Genomic DNA, 20782 nt, shown 5'->3' with positions numbered 1-20782 from the left:
AAATATATTATTTTTAGCACTCATTTTGGGGGCTGGCTTTCTTCCCTATGTGAGAGCATACTACTAACAGTGATCCTTCTTGGATATTCTCATTCAAAACTGACCTCGAAACCTCAAATATTTTCCAAGCCAAAGACTCAAACTTTTTTTAAAGTTTGTTATATAATAAGCTGCAGACATCTTGACAGGAAGATATCCCCAAACCATGTGTCACTTAGTAACAGGTAGAGAAAGTACACTTCAGGTAGAAAAAGTGCCCTGACCTAGGTGAGAATATATTCTCAGATCAAAGCTATAATTATCCTCAGAGGTTGACTGTTCTAGTTGTAGAAATACAAATCTGTCCCGAGGAATTTGCCAAATCTACCTGAGAAACCTAAGCTTCCTAGATTTTTAATTCCACTCATCTCCCCCGCACCCTCCACTCCCCAACTCCTTGTCTAGCGTGTGGTGCATTCTCCTGGTTTCCTGAAGCTCACAGCAAAGCAATTGCTCTGTACAATCCTATTTTTCCTCCCCGTTTCTTTGCTACCTTTTGAAACTACTCCTGCTTGTCACAAACAATTTAGAAATGATTAGTCTTCCCATCCACCCTCCCCTGCCCTGCTTCTTTCCAAGATCAATTTCCATCCTCCTCTTTTTGCCAGGACCCCTTGCTCCATCTGTCCCTCTCCTTCCATTCACACTGGAATTTTCCAGCTTCCTGGGCCCAATTTTGGCTGCAGAGGCTTCTTCACCCCTCCCTCTAGCTCTGGAATGTCCTAATCCAGTTCCAGACTCCTCCCCACATGGGTCCAAGGCCCTCCCCTCCCAGGTCTCTACCTGGAAAGTTCTCTCCCAGCCTTTCATGAGGCCTGCAGCCGCTGTGAACAGACTACTGTTTCCTAGGATACCTTCTGCTTCCTCCAAAATTTTTCTCAGTGGTTAGACCCTTCTGCAGACTCCTCACACTGACCTGCAAGATTTCTGGGCACAGGTGAGCTTTCCAAGCTTCACTGAACTTGGGATGAATGGATTTGTTGATCTCTTGCAGGTTGTTATTCCTTCAAAAAGGTCCTCAGCTTGGAATTCTCCTTAGTCATACCGAGGAGCTTTTTAAAAATGTATCCATCCCTAGAAATTTAGATGTAACTGGTTTGTTCAGGATGTGATCATTGCATTGGTTTAACCAGCTTGCGGGGGTGGGGAGATGGCATATAATGTGTGTCTACATTTGAGAATCAGTACAAAATCCTCAACCTATGCATGCTCTTCTTACCTGGCTGGTATCTAGAGTTCCCCTGGAATCTTTGACAATGCAGCAGCTCACCCTTAGGGGACCTTTTACTCCCTGTCCTCAGCCCTAATTCACCCCCAAAACAACAGAAACAGAATATACCTTCAGAGCTTTCCAAGAAAGTTGCTGGGAAAGCTGGCAATACGCTGGCCCTGGAAAGCAGCCAAAGATATTTTAATAAATGGAGCTAGAAGAGCCCAGGCTGAACAAGAATTCACGGTGATCACAGTTACTTACATTTGTTGATGAACTGTAAACTGCCCTGGAAACTCTGGCAACATAATATTGTTGGGTAATTAACCCCGTGCCTCACACTTGTGCTTCTGCCTCGTTTTCCCTGCTAGCTTTGATTACTGAAGACTGCAGCTGGCTTTCAAAGTTTTCCAGGCCGAAGTGGTCATTTTATAGAAAAGGAGAATGAGGCGAAGGCAGATGTGATTTAGCTGAAGTCTCACAGCTGAACAGGGCTGGAGTGAGTCAGGAAACCCAGTCATCCTTACGAGTGCCCGAAGTTCTTTCCGATACAACCACTTCTCACCTATTTAGTATCCAGCTTTGGAAATGCCACTAATGATTCTCAGTATGCAAACTGGCAACTTGGAGAATGCCCAAGAGAAATTAAATTTTGTAAAAAAAAGTGCAAAAGGTTATTGATGCATTGTATTCAGCTCAGAAAATATGGGAAGGAAATGGAAATGACTTTATCTCTCTAAGCTTCTCTATAATTCTCTCAGAAGGGTGAGTTTTAAAAAACAGTGTAGATTTAATGCTTGGTTCTGGATCGGACACATGGTAAGTGTACGGTCCAAGGTCATAGTTATTTTTAATGGAAAATGTTTTGCAAAATCAGCATGTTGCAAAGCAGAAACACAACGAAGCTCCCATTGTTTCCTCTGAACAGCAAGAAAATGAAATCTTTTGCAAGTTGTAGCTGTTGCATTGATTAGGGACTGCTTTTCTTTTTAATTTAAATGTGTTTTCAGGGTTTTTTTTTTCCCATAAAAATGTTGACCTCTCACTTTTAATTCCAAAGTTCAGTTTTTAGTAACCAATGCCAACCAAGTCAGTGCAGTTAGCCACATTTTATTGGTGAACATAGAAAAGTGAAGCAATCAGATAAGACAGGGGACAAGGGTTTGCTTGCATATGTATTTAAAATGTCTAGTGTAAATCTAGTGAGAACTGGACATTCACACTGGTGAACAATTTTAATGCCTCCCAATGTTACTTGTCCTGAAATAATTTGAGAAATGTGAACAGTTTAGTTATGTATGCTTCTAAAGGAAGGTTTTTTATTCCCTCTATAGTTGCTATAAAATAAAATGACTGACAAATGTATTCTGCATGTATATGAAACTTTATTTTTTGGTTAGGTCCCTCTTTGATGCAAGTAATAGAAACAAATTATAGTTAGTTTAAGCGGGGAAGAATTCAGTCCAAGGACTAGATCTCATAAAGGTATTAGAAGTAGTGAATGCAAGGTCATGAGGCCTTCCTCAGTCTATTATTTCTTTTCCTTTCTATTTCATTTATTTTTCAGACCTTCTTTCAGTTTCTCATGTCCTTCCGGTGGGTTAAAGGTCCCCAAATCATATCTTCAAACTTAGATTTTGTAGATACAGCTGCCCAAAGAGGAGATGATCTTTCACAGTTCCAATTCCCACTTCCTAAGGAAGGTGCATTTTGGGTCCGTGGCCCATTCTTGGCTCAGTCACCTATGGCTACAAGGGCAAGTTATGGAGCAGGATATGTAGCTTCAGTAGGTCACCCTTTTAAGAGGCTTGGGGAGTGTAAGGACAGGCTAGGAAGACAAACAATTAGATATTCACTAAATAGTTATAATTCACTAAGTACTTTTTTAAAAATTTATTTATTTAACTTTAGTTCAAGTACAGTTTTCTTTCTTGTATTCCCAGCCCTGCACCCCCCCAGTGCTCCCCACCCCCCTCCCATCTCCGCCCCCCGTCTTAGTTATTGCCCATGTGTCCTTCATACTTATTCATGTGAGTCCATCCCCTTAATGATTTATTTTGATCCTTAAACAATGACAGATGGCTCTGTACTCAACTCTCTATAGCATTTGCCACTTTGTAATCTTATTGTTGTTTATCTAGTTTCCTCACGAGTCTGTGAAATTTTGTATTTTTTAGTGCCTGACATGGGATGGGGAAAGTCAATAAATATTTTTGAAAGAATGAATGACTAATCCTGTCAGATAAGATATTTTGATAAGAAAACTGGGATGAATTTAGATTAAGTGACAAGATGAAGATCCTTGGCTAATAATGAGTATGAAATTAGCATCTATGGCCTTAAGCTCTTTCCCAACCACCAAGGTGCTTTCTACATAAAAATTGTCTTCTTCTGTCTATTGTATCAATGACTGACATGAAACAATTTGGTCTGGTGTTTAGAATTGTGAAAATAATAGAATTGGAATAAAGGTAAAATGCGTTTTGGAAGAATGTGATTTTATCCTCTTGGTACATTGGTTAAGAATAGTTTTCAACTGACTGCAAAGAGTCTGTACTTTTCATTTAACTGTTTAAAGGGAGAAAGACTCTTAGTCTATGCTTAGAATGGTAAAACTAAGGTTATATATATTTTTATTTTAGGTGCTTTATTCCTGAAAATGATATTTGACATGGCAACTGCTCCTGGAGAGGTGACCACTTCTCTCATAATTTTGGTGGTGGTTTTTATTTTTGTGAGAGCACTAGGGAGTCAGGGGAGAAAGCAGGTGTCTCCTCCTGGCCCATGGTCCTTTCCCATCATAGGAAATCTTCTTCAGCTTGGAGAGCATCCTTACCTTACATTCATAGAGATGAGGAAGAAATATGGAGATGTTTTTCTCATCAAACTTGGCATGGTGCCTGTCGTGGTGGTGAACGGAATGGAAATGGTGAAGCAAGTACTACTCAAGAATGGAGAGCCTTTTGCAGGCAGACCTAACATGCACACATTTTCTTTCTTAGCAGAAGGAAAGAGTCTTTCATTTTCTGTCAATTATGGCGAGAGTTGGAAGCTTCATAAGAAAATAGCCTCTAATGCTTTACGGACTTTCTCTAAAGCAGAAGCAAAATCCTCCACCTGCTCTTGCTTATTTGAGGAACACGCCATCAAGGAAGCTGCTCAGCTGGTTGAAGTCTTTGCAGAGTTGACTTCTAAGAATGGCAGCTTTGATCCCAGAAATGCCGTCACATGTGCAGTAGCCAACATTGTCTGTGCCCTCTGCTTTGGCAAGAGATATGACCATGGCGACGAGGAGTTTCTTAGGATAGTTAAAACTAACGATGACTTACTCAAGGCCTCCAGTGCCGCTAATCCTGCCGATTTCATACCGTGTTTTCGCTACCTTCCACTGCAGATTGTAAATGCTCCTCGAGAGTTTTATAGGGCCTTCAATCAGTTTGTTGCACGACATGTACAAGATCATCTTACTACATATGATAAGGTAGGATTTAAATTTATACCAGGACAAGGGACTTGGTAAGAAGCAAAAGATAATGATGAGATGTATTGAGTACCCAGAAAGTTGTATGTATTTGTCCTTGGTTCTTTTCACTATAATTTTGCCATAACGACCCTTACACAAACTATTAAAAAATATTAGTTTCAGTCAGTGAGATTATACGGCAGTATTACTTCATTTTAATGTAGGAACTTTAAGAACAGTTCTGAATTCTTTGAGACCTCAGAAATTTCTCTAGTGTGTGCTAAAGTACATACTTGAATTGTGAAGCTGTAGTTGGATGATGAATAATTACCACGTAGGTAAGTTCTTTGAAAAAAAATCAACCACTGAATTTTTCTTTTTCATTTCATATCTGAAACTATGAGGTCTTAAAAGTGTCAGCATTATTTTCAGAAAGTGTTTTGAATAACTAAAAAAATATTATATAGGTTGGTCCCAATTTACCCTCTTTTTCTACTTGAGTCCTTTTACTATATAGAAATAAACTTTGAGAAGTTACTTCAGGTGACAAAAATGGACCTTTTGTGAGGCCACTGTGATGTTTTTGGTCCATTTTTTATGGTCCACAGAAAAGTAACTTTCTCTCATGAAACATGTATGTACTATAAAGAGTGGTAGCTGCTGAAGGCTGATTTGCTGAGATGATGACATCATGAAAACATAAAAATGAAAAGATGGATGATTGAGCAAATGAAGAGATGTAAGGAGTTAGGTCCCTTCCAGTGAAAAAGAAGAGGCAATAAAAAATCTGTTTCAAGGTACCATTTAGGACTATTAGAACAAACACAGTAAGTAAAAGAATTTGTAAAGTTCTAAGTTTTTCTTCCTACTCCATAACCTACTTCAGCCTCATCGCTTTCTGAATGCTGATTACAGTAAACTTCTTACAATGGCTTTAGAAACCTCTGATTATGTTGATTATCCAGCAATGTCTACATGGTAAGCTAATCTTTAATTTTTTTCAACTATGCTTCTAGCCATAGAAACTTTGTTATTGATTGGAAGGAACTTTAAAAAGAAAACTGAGCATGCTCTCTGGGTTTTCTATTCTACATTCTTTTAAACTTGAGCATTAAAACTTGACAAGCAAAACTGGCTGTAAGGTTAAAAATGATCTACTATAGTCTTCATATTCCTAGGCAAATTGAGTTCATTTTATACAACATGGTTCATGAGGTTCACATATGGCATAAAATGTAAATAGGGATCAATAATCACGCTAAGATTTGTCTCCTCAGGCCCATATGCGAGACATTACTGATGCTCTGATTAGTACATGCCATAACAAATGTGCCACTACTAAAACGGCCACTTTAAATGATGATGAAATCATAAGCACTGTGAATGACCTCTTCGGAGCTGGTACGTGAGAGTATTTGTCGAAATGTAAGGGAAGTAAGGATTAATTGCTATTTTTGTGCTCTACTGTTTGCAGTTTCGAGTATTTCACTTTTTTGATCTCAGCCATTTTGTGTAGTTTTCTCACTCTGATTTCACAATTTGGCAATCTGCCTTCTTCCCATGTCATTCAGAAAACTTTATTTTCCTCTCAGGGGTCGAGAATTGAGTTAATCGTGGTCTCCATGTTCATGAAATACCTGTCCTCCTTTGCTTGCTTATTACTCTGTATCCCTGCATCCCACTCTCAACCCATTGACGCTTATTCTTCATCTGTTTAAAAGGGTTGTTTTCTTTGCTTTAGGTGTTTTTGTAAAGCAGGCTTTATATTGTCATGGATTACCATGTATTCTTATATTATCATGATCTTTTTAAAAAGATTTTCTTTATTTTTAGAGAGAGAGAAAGGGATGGAGAGAGACATGGAGAGAAACGTCAAAATACTCAAGGTGTTTTCACAATTTTATTTTAGGGGAAGTATTTTTCAAAGTAATTTTTTCCTTTTTTCTTTATACTATATTTATCGGCAAATTGGTTCATTTTTTCTAGAACATATGCATCTGTTTTCCTAAATTTTCTCACAAACAAGAGGCATTTGTTTTGATTTGTATTATTTTTCCTATGTGAATAACCCTGCTTCCCCTCTGCACCGCCTACGTATATATGTATATTATTGTGACCATGATTTCAATTTGATGGATGCACTCATTATTTATTATGCAGATGTGATCACTCTGTACTTATCATTTCTTCTGCCAACTGTCTAAAGCTAAATACTATTGTTACATTTTATGAGAATCATTTTTTAAAGCCTGAACACCATGAATACTAAAGAGTGGGTGTGTGTGGGTGTGATTAACACATCAAGTAGACTTTATTTTCACCGTGATTTGTGGAGATAATATATTTCAGAAGTACATAATACTGTCAAGATCCTGAAAAAAATCAACAAATATAAAATTATGGCAAATGACAGAAATGACTGTGATATAGATTAGTAACACCAGATGTGCACAACACAGTTAAACATCATTTGTATAAATGTGTGCAAAACAAAGCACATTTAGTATAATACTTTATTGTGTAATGCATTTATTCATTCAACAAATATATCTGATCAAGTTTGTGTTTTGAATGAAAATAAGGGTAATAAAGAAAATTAATAGGACATAAACTTCCACATATGTGTGTTGGTTCTCTAGTGATATGTAATAGAATACTAGAAGAAAACAGTTGGTCTCTAAAGCACATATTTTAATAGATAAATTTTGCAAACACTGTTTCAACAGCTCTTCCTTATTATTAACATTTATATTTCCATATTTAACTTTTCAAATTGATCATAGAGATAATTTGATTTCTCCTTTGGATATAGGCAGGATCTTCCACAAATATTTCTTATGACCTCAATTTTTACATAATCTACCAAGATAGGTAATATATTGCTTAAGCCTTGATATATAAAGCAAAATTCACAATGATAAAAATATGAGATCTGTAACATAACTAGATAGTCCCAGGTCTTGGATAAAATGTCCTGTCACTGTTTTTCACAGTGGCTGCTCCAGTCTGCGTTCCCACCAACAATATACTAGGGTTCACTTTTCTCCACAACCTTACCAGCACTTCTTTGTTGATTTGTTTATGATGACCATTGTGACTGGTGTGAAGTGGTATCTCATGGTGGTTTTAATTTGCATCTTTCTGATGGCTAGTGACAGTGAGCATCCTTTCATATACCTATGGGACCTCTGTATGTCTTCCTTGGAGAAGTGTCTGTTCGGGTCCTTTGCCTATTTTTCAATCGGATTTTTTGTCTGCCTGGAGTGGAGTCATGTGAGTTCTTTATATATTTGGGAAATCAAACCCTTGTCTGAGGTATCATTTGCAAATATATTTCCTCATTTAGTTGCTTTCCTATTCATTTTGCACGTGTTTTATTTAGCCATGCAGAAGCTTTTTATTTTGATGAAGTCCCATTTTTTTACTCTTTCCTTTCTGTCCCTTGTTCTAGGGGACATAGTGAAAATATTGCTGCACGGAATATGTGAGATTTTCCTGTCTATGCTCTCCTCTAGGACTTTCATGGTATTGTGACTTATGTTTAAGTCTTTTATCTATCTTGAGTTTATTTTTGTGCATGGTGTAAGTTGGTGGTTAGATATCATTTTATTGCATGTAGCTGTCCAGCTCTCCCAACACCATTTGTTGAAGAGGCTATTTTTTAATCCATTTTTTTTCTCCCTTTGTTGAATACTGATTGACTGTAGAAACGTGGGCTTATTTCTGGACTCTCTAGTCTCTTCCATTGATCTATGTGTCTGTTCTTGTGCCAGTACCAGACTGTTTTGGTTACAGTGACCTTGTACTATAGTTTGATGTGAAGTATTGTGATCTCTTCTACTTTGTTCTTCTTTATCAAAATTGCTGTAGCTCTTTGGGTTTGTTTATGGTTCCATATAAATTTTTGAAATGTTTGTTCTATATCTGCAAAATATGCCATTGGTATGTTAATAGGGATTGCCTTGAATGTATAAATTGCTTTGGGTAGTATGCATATTTTAATGATGTTAATTTTTCCAATCCATGAACATGGTATATGCTTCCATTTATTTATGTCTTCCTTAATTTCTTTCTTCAGTGTTGTGTAGTTTTCTGAGTACAAATCTTTTACCTCTTTGGTTAAGTTTATTCCTAGGTACTTTATTTTTCTTGTTGCTATTTCAAATGTGATTTTTTTCCTGATTTCTGTTTATGATATTTCATTGTTGTTGTACAAAAATGCCTTAGATTTCTGAATATTGACTTCCTATCCCACTGCTTTGCCAAATTCACCTATTAGGATGAGTAATTTTTTGGTGAGATCTGAAAATCAGGTCTTGAGAAGAGAGACTGGGAAAGGAGTTTCCTCTGCCCTGCAGCTACATCTGGGTGTATTTCTTGTTCATGTTGTGTTGCAAGTTGTTTAGAAAAGAAACAAATGGTTAAGTCTCTATGCTCCAGAGCACACAGGCTTGATTTTGGGTGTTAGCTTTATCTCTTTGTGGCCCTGGTGAAATATTTAACCACATCTTTGCTGCTAGTTTCTCATCTTTAAAATAAGATGAATTATAGCCGCATCGCAATAACAAAGCAATCAAGTGATTAAAGTTTGCTGTCATCATTGTTATCATCACCATAGAAACCTGGGAAAAAGATGTGCTGGGTAGAGCGGGGCACAGAGGTAAAAATTCGGACAACTGTAATATAATAATAATAAAAATGTAAAAAAAATGAGAAAAGATATGTTGATTTAAACACTAATTCTGCTACTAGATTTTATTTTCTAGAAAACACAAATACCATCATTAATTTTGACATTTGGTTATCATAGAGGTGAATTCATACTTGAAACAGTCTAGAAAACATTTTTAATGTGGCATTTTTGAGTGTGAAGTTTTTGAGAAGTGATCTTATTTTTGACATAGTGTTAAAATTGCTCCTGCGAAAAAAATATGTGACATTTTTTCTTCCTTTTATTTTCAATAATGAAAAGTATTTAGTCAATGTATAAATAATCTCAAAAGTTATGATACCCTGTTCAAAGAATGAATTTTAAACCATAACAACAAGTACACTAAAAATTAGTATTAAAAAATCGAATGTACTCAGTCCTCCATTATGTGCTATGCTAATTCAAACATCGGGCTTTTTAATCCTGATAAGTCCAAGTTTAAGTGCTGACTCTGCTTCTGCTCTGAGTCACCTTTGGCAAGGCTCATAATATCTTTAAAGCACATTTTTATCTTCAGTAAAATAAGCATAATTATATACACCCTATATAGATAGAACTGAGTAATCACTCAGTGGTCACTTATAAATTATAATTATTATTGCTACATAGATCATAGCAATTATTAACATGATATAATGAAATATCTTCATTGTTTTCACTTGTCATAAATAATAACTATGTATTTTTAATTTTAATTTATTTTGTAGTGGTTTTAAACTCATAAACATTAAATTGACTATCTTAAACATTTTTAAGTATACAGTTTAGTGATATTATGTGTGTTCACATTGTTGTGTAACAGATCTCTAGTCTGTTTTCTTTTTCTTTTTTAAAAATATATTTTATTGATGATGCTATTACAGTTGTCCTAATTTTTCTCTTTTTCCCCCCTCCACCAGTACCAGCATTCTTTCTAGGAATCCCTCCCTTAGTTCATGTACATAGGATGCACCTTTAAGTTCTTTGGTTTCTCCATTTTCTATACTATTCTTAACCAGTGTATTTTGTACCTAGCAATTATGCTTTTTAATCCCTGAACTATTTCCCTTCTTCTTCTCCTTCCCCCTCCCAGCTAATAACCCTCCAAATGATCTCCATATCTATGATTCTGTTCCTGTTCTGGTTGTTTATTTTTTAAATTCAGTTTTTGATAGTTGTAAGTTTGTTGCCATTTTAATGTTCATAGTTTTGATCTTCTTTTTCTTAAATAAGTCCCTTTAACATTTAATGTAGTAATGGGCTTGGTGATAATGAACTCTTTTAAGTTTACCTTGTCTGAGAAGCACCTTATCTGCCCCTCCATTCTAAATGATAGCTTTGCTGGATAGAATAATCTAGGTTGTAGGTCCTTGCTACTCATCACCTTGAATACTTCTTGCCAGCCCCTTCTTGCCTGCAGAGTTTCTTTTGAGAAATCAGCTGCCATTCTTATGGAAACTCCTTTGTAAGTAACTCTCTGCTTTTAAGATTCTCTGTTTATCTTTAACCTTTGGATTTTAATTATGATGTGTCTTGGTGTGGTCCTCTTTGGGTCCAACTTGATTGGGACTCTCTGTGCTTCCTGGATTCATATGTCTATTTCTCACACCAGCTTAGGAAAGTTTTCTTTTATTATTTTTTCAAATAAAGTTTCAATTTTTTTCTCTTCCTCTTCTCCTTCTGTCACCCCTATGATTAAAATGTTGATACATTTGGAGATGTCCCAGAGGCTCCTTATACTCTCCTCATTTTTAAAAATTATTTTCTTTTCTTGCTGTTCTGGTTGAATGCTTATTTCCTTCTTATGTACAAAGTCATTGATTTGAATTTTGGCTTCATCCACTCCACTGTTGGTTCCCCATGGATTTTTCTTTATTTCACTTAATGTGACCTTCATTTCTTCCTGGATCTTTTTTATGTTGTTGCCATACTCAGTGGGTTCTTTGAGCATCCTGATAACCAGTATTTTGAACTCTGCAACTGATAAGTTGGTTATTTCCATTTCATTTAGTTCTTTTTCTGCAGTTTTGTTCTTTTCTTTCATTTGGGCCATATTTCTTTGTCTCCTGAATTTAGCAGCCCCTCTGTGTTTGTTTCTGTGTATCAGGTAGACCTGCTGTCACTCCCTATTGTGGTGTGGGCTACTGTAGAAAAGGCACCTGCAAATTGTGTGGGGTGAAGCCTTAGGTAATTGCCGGGGTCTCGTATCCCGTTTCACTGCTTTGTAGTTCTGTGTGGGTGGAGAGCTTAGAGAGGGGACAGTAGTGCTGCCTGGCTTCTGGAGGTTTGCTTACTACTTACCCTGTTTCTAATGACTTCACTTACTGCCCATTTATGACTGGTGTTCTTCTAGCTGTTTCCTTGGTGCTGAATCCCAGAACAGTCTGTGTAATTTATAAGTCCATGAGGGCCCTTTAAGTGGAGTCTCCTGAAAATCTGGCAGTTTCTTCTGCTTCCCCCACCTCCACTGGTTTTTACAGCCAGAAATTATGGGGATTCACCTTCCTGGTTCTAGAAACCTAGGCTGTGTGGTCTTGCCTAGGGCTGGGATCCCTCACTCCTGAGGTATCCTTCCTGATTTTTATCCACCACATGAGAATGTGGGACCGCCTGTTCTGCTGCCTCTCTGGGCCACACCATGTCTCCACCTCTCCTACCCATCTGGATGAATGTGGCTTCTCTAAATCCTTGGTTGTTAGGCTTCCACACAGCTTGATTTTCTGATAGTTCTGGATGTTGTTTTAAGATCTATTAGTAATTTTTCGTGTGGGTGTGCAAAGAGGAGAAGAGTGTTTACCTGCACCTCCATCTTCACCAGAAGTCTCTAGCCTTTTTTCATTTGCAAAACTGAACTCTATGTCCATTAAATGCCAATTATCCCATCTCTTTCCCCATCCCTAGCAACTATTTTTTAATTTCTGTTTCTATTATTTGACTACTTTAGATGCCTCATATGAGTGAAATCATATACTATTTTTCCTTTTGTGACTGACTTGTTTCATTCAACATAACATCTTTGAGTGCATACATGTTGTAGCAAGTGACAGGACCTCCTTTTTAAGACTGCATAATATTCTATCGCATGTATATACCATGTTTTGTCTATCCATGCATCCATCAATGGACATGGGGGTTGTTTTCACCTCTTAGCTATTGTGGGTATTGCTGCAAAGTACTTGGGTGTGCAAATATCTCTGTGAGGCCCAGTTTTCAATTATTTGGGATCTGCTATACACAGAAGTGGGATTTTTGGATTATATGATAATTCCCATTATTTTTTGAGGAAGTTTATACTGTTTTTCATAGTGACTGTACCAGTTTAACTAGAAACTAGCAATGCATAAAGATTCCAATTCTGAATATCCTCACCAACATTTACTGTTTTCTGTCCTCTTGATAGTGACTATCCTAAAGGGCGAGTAGTTAAGCCTATATTCTGAAACAAATTTTAATACATAGTGATTACTTCACTGTGAGTTTACTAATTATTAGTTATATTTAGATTCTTTTCCCTGGATTCATAATATTCAGATATGAAGTAAATGAGGATACCAATTTTGCTAATGATTTTCTCCATGACATTTTTGTCTAATTTTTTTCAGGTTTTGAAACTGTATCAACTTGTTTGTATTGGAGCTTTCTTTATTTGATATACTATCCTGAAATTCAAACCAGAATTCAAGAAGAAATTGGTAACATGCTTTGAGATGAAAAATATAATCCTTATGATTGTCATTTTTCTTATTAAATAAACACCTTCTCTTTCAGATGGAAACATTGGGCTTAAATCACCCAGATTTGAAGACAGGAAAATTTTACCCTACACAGAAGCTTTCATAAATGAAATATTTAGACATGCCTCCTTCCTCCCTTTTACTATCCCACATTGGTAAGCTTGTGATTCTACTTTGTAAGGCAGTCAATGGTGGGTGGAGGGGAATGAGGAGTCTAAGGCATTCAAATACTTTAGGTCCTTTAAAATATGTATTATGTTAGTATTAATGTATTATTTTAAAGCTTATTTTATTTTGAAATTGTCTAATGACAATTTTACAGAGCACAACAGCATATTTTGTGACTGTTTTCGTAACTAAATTTTGATACCATTAATTTTTATCTTACATATACTAATTAAGGGAAGAAAAGGATATGGAAGTTCCAGAGAATGGATAATACAACCATAATATATTATTGGCTATGAAATGTCTTACAAACTCACTTAACTTCCTCCTATGAAGAGTCTTAGCCACCTGCTGATGTGGCATCCTTTTCAGTAGCTTAGAATTCTGCTGGTCAATCGACTAAGGAGGCCAGTGTTACCACAAATAGATTAAACAGAGTTTCTATTTATAGATATTTGAAAGTTTACTGAACTTTATACCAGACTTTCCAGCTCACAAATGCATGTCAGCATAGATTAAGCTTTATTAAATTTAAATGTGAGCAATCAAAGTTCCGGTACTTTGAACTATTTCTATTCCATACAATTAAAATTAAAAAATGAAAATCTCAGTGCTTTTTTGCGTCCAGCCTTTCAACCGTGAGGAAATGGGAATGTCTCTCACTCCAGGAAGCTGAGGTAATCCTGGTTATTGGTGCAGTAGGAGGTGGTGCCTTCAGCTGAGGTGTCCTAAAAAGCCAGACCACCTCAACAGAGTGAAGGCCAGACACCGAGCAACACATTTCCCTGCATTGTGTCTCCTTACTTTGTTTTCCATATTCACGCGCAATGCTATTAACTCACAGTGATCCCTTTTCTGCAGACCCACTTTCTGTTTGAAGTAAATTTCATCTTCAGGTTAGGTCCTATTTTTAAAGAAGCCATTCCTCTGTCCCAGTGACTTTCATAAGGTGACATGAGTTCCTCATAAAAGAGTATGACCTATAAGCATTACTAAATAATCAGGAACAGAGAGGCTCTGCAAAATTGACAGGCACCATTTGGATTAAATGACAGTGATCATTTACTTCGGAGACCGGAAAATGCATCTGAGGACACATTTGATAGGAAAATTCATCTTCAAACATAGCTGTTCATTATATTACTAAAAGTGAAGAAATGGTATATAAAAGAACAATTTTATATACCAGTGTGTGATAGAAAGAGTAGTGTGATATGAAACAAGAATTTTTGCATACACATAAAAGACATGTATGTTCTTTGGGACTAAATTGTCTATACCTGGAATTTTACTGTGTTCCATTTAAAAACACATGGGATCAGAAAGCAGAAAATATATTAAAATAAATTAAAAGAAGCTAAAAGAAATAATCATTGGTAAAAAGGGACAACAGTTTTGCTATTACCTACAACAAACACATGAACACACACTACACAAGACTAAAAGTACCCTAATATGTATTACATGTATGTTTCCTAATAGTTATGTGAAAATGCACTTTCATACAAAAGTTTCAGGACTATATATGGAGAGAGAAAAAGCCTACAATTAATGCTTTTATATATTGAATCCTCCTTTAAAATACTCGCATTTAATAAATAAAATAAAATTTTACATGCTAAGTTTCCATATAATAGGAGCATAAAGCTTTCAACATATAATAGAATTGAAACAACTGAATACACAGAGAACATGTGGACAAGGATGTATTGAAATAAGCAAGTAACCATGCTAGGAGGAGGTAATCTTTCCTCCAAAATTGATATATTCCTTTCCTGGCATCCCCCTTATTGGATTTTCAGGGTACCCAATGAATAATGTCCATATTACTTGCTAAAGTTCAATACTAGCTATAAAATGAGCATAGATCAGATAGAAATTCAAACATGAGCTTTCGTAATGATCAGAGGTAGTTCACACAATTTGGCTTAGAGATGGGTCAAGTAGGCTTCCTTGTACTTCTCACCTTAATTAGACATAGTTTGCCACTCAGTCTCTGGCAAGTTGAAACAACAGTAGTCTCCTATGGAAGCATGAAAGCTGCTTCTCCAAGCTCATCTGATTAGTGATGGTAGATGAGATGTACCTTCTCTACAGGTTGGCTTATCAGAAGAAAGAATGCAGAAGTGGCTAAGCCAAGTGTCTTCAGATTCTTCTCTCAAACACATCAAATAGAAATGTCCCTGCTGTTCCTTTGGGGCAGAAGTAAATGTGGGGGCCAGCTTGGAATTTAGGGAGTGCCACATGGGAATATAACATGATTTAATCTAGTCCATGAGTAATTAAAGAGGTATAAAAAAACAAAGGTATACAGTTTGCATAAAGAAGTTTGAGTATAGCACTAGAAAAATAGATTATTTGTTCTAACAACAACTTAGAGATCATCCAACACAAACAACATTATTTCATAGCTAGAAAACGAAATCATAGAGTAGATATGAGATTTGCCCAACAGTTCACAGTGAGCAGTGTCTGGAGTTCAGATTTTCTAGTTCCAGTTCCATTGTTCCTTCTACCAGATACTAAAAGATGTTATGTTTTGTTTTCTTAATCTATTGATAAAAGCCAAAACACACAAGGCACACAGAAAGTAATGATTTCATTACAGTTTCCTGATATAATTTGATGTGTCTACTTATGGGCAACTTTGTCAGAGAAATATTGAGATAATTTTTCATTGAGATTTTCACTCATAGCAAATGTCTTAAATATGATAAGTGCTCAATATATTTTACAAATGCAAGAAAAGAAATAAATTACTAATTTGGCAATAGGTGGAAGATGTATTAGTTAATGAAACAATGAAGATTTATAAAGATTTCATATCACTATAGTTTCCAAAAAGACATTAGTAGGGATGGATTATTCAAATTCAAGAATGTGCTGAAATGATAATGATGTACTTTGCTTTCCCAGCACCACAGAGGACACTACCCTGAATGGTTATTTCATTCCCAGGAAAACATGCACCTTTATTAACATGTATCAAGTAAATCATGATGAGTAAGTCACCAAAATCATTTCTTGGGGTTAAATTTGTTTGGTTGTTTGTTACTTATTAATCAGGGGAAGATACACATCCTTAACTAAACATCATTCCTTTTATTTCTCTTGAAAGAAATTGGAAGAAAATTCAGGTTTCTCTCCTCACTGGCAATGAGAGGAATAACATCTTAATATAGATTCATTTAGGGCAAGTCCGATTTCAAAAGTGGGCATACTGGGGGAGATGTGGACCAAGCACTTTTGGGGCTCACCCTCTGTATAGGTTAGGGCCGCTGAAATTTGAAATGTAGCATGAAATCCCCCCAAAGAATATGAAAGACAAAGCAGAATATATTTCTTTCTGTTTGTTTTGGTTTCCCTCTATCTCGGCACCTAGAGCAGTGCCTGGCACATAGTAGCCACTCAATAAATATTTGGAAATAAAATACAACTGGAGTCTCATCCGTATCAGCTATAAAGGGGAGGACTGAAATGAAAATACCTCACGCAGTGAAAGTGAGGATGATGGCAGTGGTGATAGTGGTGGTAGGAACAATGATGATGTCAGCTACTATTTATAGACTCTACTTTGTTGGGTACAAAACCTTAAAATGTCCCTCTGAGCCTCAACAATAATCCTCTGCAGTGGTGCTTCCATGATACCAATTTTACAACTGAAGAAACTTTCAGCCAGGTGAAACAAATTGCCTAAGGTCACATGTTCAGTAAGTAGCAAAAGAAGAACTCACATTCAGTGTGTATATCCTGTTTGACAGACATTGAATCTCCATGTGGTCTGCCCAGAGCTTGATGTGATCAGGAAACTGGTAGAAATTGCATTATTATGCACTCAGTGGGCCGTTCCTCTGACTGATGTCTCATGCTCCAGGCTGTTTGGGAGAGAGGTGATTGTCCTGTGTACCTAACAGCACCTTCACAACCAGCAAAATGGTGGACTGCACTGCACAGTCTGACCCATCATAAAATTTACTGTCAGAAAGATTGATATCTCAATCCTTGTGGGTTTTTTTTCAGATTTTGTTTGTTTATTTTTAGACATAGGGAAAGGGAAGGAGAAAGAGAGGAAGAGAAACATCAACATGCAGTTGCCTCTCACGTGCCCCTTATGGGGGACCTAACCTGCAACCCAGGCATGTGACCTGACTGGGAATTGAACCGGTGACCCTTTGTTTTCCAGGCTGGCACTCAATCCACTGAGCCAGGTTACTTCCACTCTTCACAATTTGTGATTATGCTGAATAAAACTAAGCATTTAAAAACTCACTATAAGAAAAATATAGTCAGAGTAAACTTAATGGCATTTGTTCTCAGCACTACCTCAAGTGTCCCAAGTGTTCTAGTGTCCTAAGAATGCATGACTATATTGAATATTGTGTAATGCTCAAATAAACCGTGTTAACACAGGTGCTTATAAAGAAATACTGCTTGTATAGAGGCACTTATTTAAGGTAAATGAGCATGTGATTCAAGACTTGATGTAATGAGGAAATTATTCCTACTTAGTAAAACAGAGGTCACTAACTTACGCACCTCCTGAGCAGTGGGAAATACAAAGATGAGAGAATTGCCCTTGTTGGGCCACTGTGGAGGGGTTCATCTGTTGTGTGTAATTCAGCGCAGGAAACAGAGAACAAGCAGGACATTGTCCCAATGTTGTCGGCTCTTTCAGTTGTAAGATAGAACTTGGAAATGGAAATTTTCATATGGACTCTTCTGATGTTTAAATGTTAGAGACAATGAATTACTTTTAAAAGACTGTGAGAGCAAAGCAAAATTTATTGAAAGACTGAATATGACTTGTAGGTCTCCAGACCTGTGACTTCGGTGAAGAAAGAAAACAAATATTCTAGAAAGAGAGTGACATTGACACACAAAAAAGCCCAGTTCTTGGTAAAGTCAACTGGCTATCCAATGTATGCCTTAGGGTGTATTGAAAGCATGCTAGCATGAGTTGTCATGGAAAAGCCAGATTCAGTGCCTGAAACAAAAGGTGGGAGGAGAAGAGAGAACCAGATGCAGGACAGGCTTGGAACTGTGGGCAACCCCTCAGCCAGGGCTGCTTTCTGGTCACCTGACTGCTGTCTGTGATGATGCATGAAGACCTTCTACTCAATACAATTATACCAAAGTGAGAAGTATGCTTATTTTGTTTAAAGCAAAGAACATTGAATATTTATTCTTTTTACTTATAACAAAATTTTGGAATATTCATAGGAGAATTTTGTAGAACTCTTCATTTTGCATAATAAAAAATTGAAATAAATTTTCAAGGATTTTATTCAGTATTTAATGAATTAGAAATTATTTTAGTGAAAACTAAAAATAATTGTAGTAATTGTTTATGGCTTCTAAAAATGCCAATAAATTAAAGAATTGTATATACATATATTCATAATAACTATATACATATATAATTTATATGTACATATATGTATATATGTATGAATATTTATACATGCATATTATATAATGTTTCTAAAGTATATTCCAAACTTGAACAAAGCATGTCATGCAAAAAATATTATTGTGCAGAAGTTGGCAAAAATGGCAAAATGATCAAATGATTTCTTTTTAAAATGTAACTTTTGTCTATTTTACACAGAACTATCTGGGATAATCCTAGTTTATTTAGTCCTGAGAGATTCCTAAATGAAAACAAGGAACTGAATAAAAGCCTTGTTGACCAGGTTCTGATATTTGGAATGGGAATCCGGAAGTGTCTTGGAGAAGACATCGCGAGAAATGAGATATTCATCTTCATCGTCACAGTTCTGCAGCAGCTCAAGCTGAAAAAATGCCCTGGCACCGAGCTGGACCTGAAGCCCACATATGGGTTGGCCATGAAGCCCACGCCCTACGAGCTCCGGGCAGAGCCCCGCTCCGCCGCTGGCATGTCTTAGGTTCTCAGCTGGAGGCGGGTTTCTGATTTAAGTCAGAAAAATTATGTGATTCAAATTCATTTAATAAACAATTTAAAGATTGTACCCTAAGCCATGCTATTAGTTCAATCCTTTATCTATCATCCTAATATAGGAAGTGTTTTTTAAAGTATGTGGTATAGCTTCAATTCTAATGTGAGAGATCTGTCTCATAAGGATATTTTAAGATAATAATAAAGTGTGATGTGATTCAGGGATTGTAACCCTGCTTCATGTGGTGGGGTCCCATGCATCACAGTGAACATGAAAGGAAGAGAAAGATGTGTGGTGGATTGAATGAATAGGTAAGGAGGCTCTGTCTACATTCCTTTACACCAACTTCAAATGGACAGGTATACTAACACTGGTTTTAAAGACAGAGTTCAGAATGAGAACAAGGTTCTGATGTCAAACATATGTTTTTTCCAGTAGTCTGGGAAATTGGTGCTTAAGATTTCCAGAGAAGGGAGAAAGAGTGGCTTAGAAGAGCAGAGAACATTTCAGTGGTACTCGATTAGCTGAGCTGGTTTCAGAGAAGCAGAGAAAAGGACATGAGGGGGAATGTCTTCAAAATCTGTTTTTATATTGGCTCTTACATTTTCTGTATTAAGAATTTAACACCAGGGCAAAGTGGGGTTTTTACAATGCTACCAATTGATTTTGACACCTATTACATGTGCATCAGCCTGCTAGGGCTTCCATAACAAAATACTACAGTCTGCGTGGCTTGAACAACAGAAATGTATTTTCTCAAGATCAGGGTGTCCACAGGGTTGGTTTCTCCAGAGTCCTCTCTTCTTTTGTGGTTGGTCGTCTTCTCGTCGGGTCCTGACATGGTCTTTTCTCTGTGTGCACACACCCCTTGTGTCTCTCCTTTATCTCATAAGGACACCAGTCATATGATATAGAGCCTCATCCTACTGGCCATATTGTAAGTTAACTCTTTAAAGACCTAACCTTCAGTGAAATACAATTTCACTCTGAGGTACTGGGGGTTAGTACTTCAACATGAATTTGGGGAATGGGAGAGGGGCACAGTGCAACTCAGGATGACATGAAAAAAAAAGATAGCAATTATTTAAAAGTATTTTCTAGTGTAGTACCCAGCATTATGAGTGTATTTCTTTACTTGAATTTGTTAATGAGCTAAGTGACATAAGGAACATAAAATAGACAGTGAAAAACCACGTATTTCAGATTGTGGCTTTAAGAGGACTTGCATTAAAAGGGCTTGGAAATCTAGCTGGTGCATAAAAGCATATTTGGGGTCCAATTTAAATGGGAGAGCAGTTAGGGAGGGGTGGCTCTGCACAATGACCACGCTGACCGGGCTGCAGCAATGAAAGCAGAGAAGTGAAACAGTTCAGACTCATTGAGGGTTAAAGTCAGGACTTAGTGTTTCTTTTCAAATATAAACAAACTCAGCATTATCCTTGGGAATAAGCAAATGGGATTGGTTGATTTTGTGTGTGTATGTGTGTGTGTGAAAACTTTTGGAATTATTATGACCCTGACAGTATGTTAAAAGAAAACTATGTTTGCCTTTTTTTTTTC

The 20782-nt window shown here is 36.7% G+C and overlaps 1 protein-coding gene across 1 annotated transcript; it reads left to right on the top strand.

Annotated features, from left to right (window-relative positions):
* The first annotated feature begins 815 nt into the window (after positions 1 to 815).
* On the top strand, positions 816 to 20276 carry LOC118976067 (cytochrome P450 1A4-like). The gene is made up of 7 exons (XM_037030341.1): positions 816 to 976; positions 3892 to 4730; positions 5990 to 6113; positions 13005 to 13094; positions 13171 to 13291; positions 16221 to 16307; positions 18913 to 20276. Exons 2-7 carry the CDS (start codon positions 3909 to 3911, stop codon positions 19208 to 19210), a joined length of 1542 nt encoding a protein of 513 aa, XP_036886236.1. The 5' UTR covers positions 816 to 976; positions 3892 to 3908; the 3' UTR covers positions 19211 to 20276.
* The last annotated feature ends 506 nt before the right edge of the window (positions 20277 to 20782 follow it).

This window comes from Sturnira hondurensis, unplaced genomic scaffold (assembly GCF_014824575.4).
Source record: "Sturnira hondurensis isolate 20B ecotype Veracruz unplaced genomic scaffold, ASM1482457v3 Scaffold0020642, whole genome shotgun sequence".
NCBI classification, from domain to species: domain Eukaryota; kingdom Metazoa; phylum Chordata; class Mammalia; order Chiroptera; family Phyllostomidae; genus Sturnira; species Sturnira hondurensis.
The sequence above is the reverse complement of the archived record's forward strand: the minus strand, read 5'-3'. Positions and strand labels throughout refer to the sequence as shown.

Bases quoted from the DNA above. Each gene is read 5' to 3' on its own strand.
- LOC118976067 (XM_037030341.1), top strand. From the start codon at position 3,909: ATGATATTTGACATGGCAACTGCTCCTGGAGAGGTGACCACTTCTCTC. The intron at 4,731-5,989 runs GTAGGATTTAAA...TTGTCTCCTCAG, and splicing joins ATCTTACTACATATGATAAG to GCCCATATGCGAGACATTAC. The intron at 6,114-13,004 runs GTACGTGAGAGT...AATTTTTTTCAG, and splicing joins GAATGACCTCTTCGGAGCTG to GTTTTGAAACTGTATCAACT.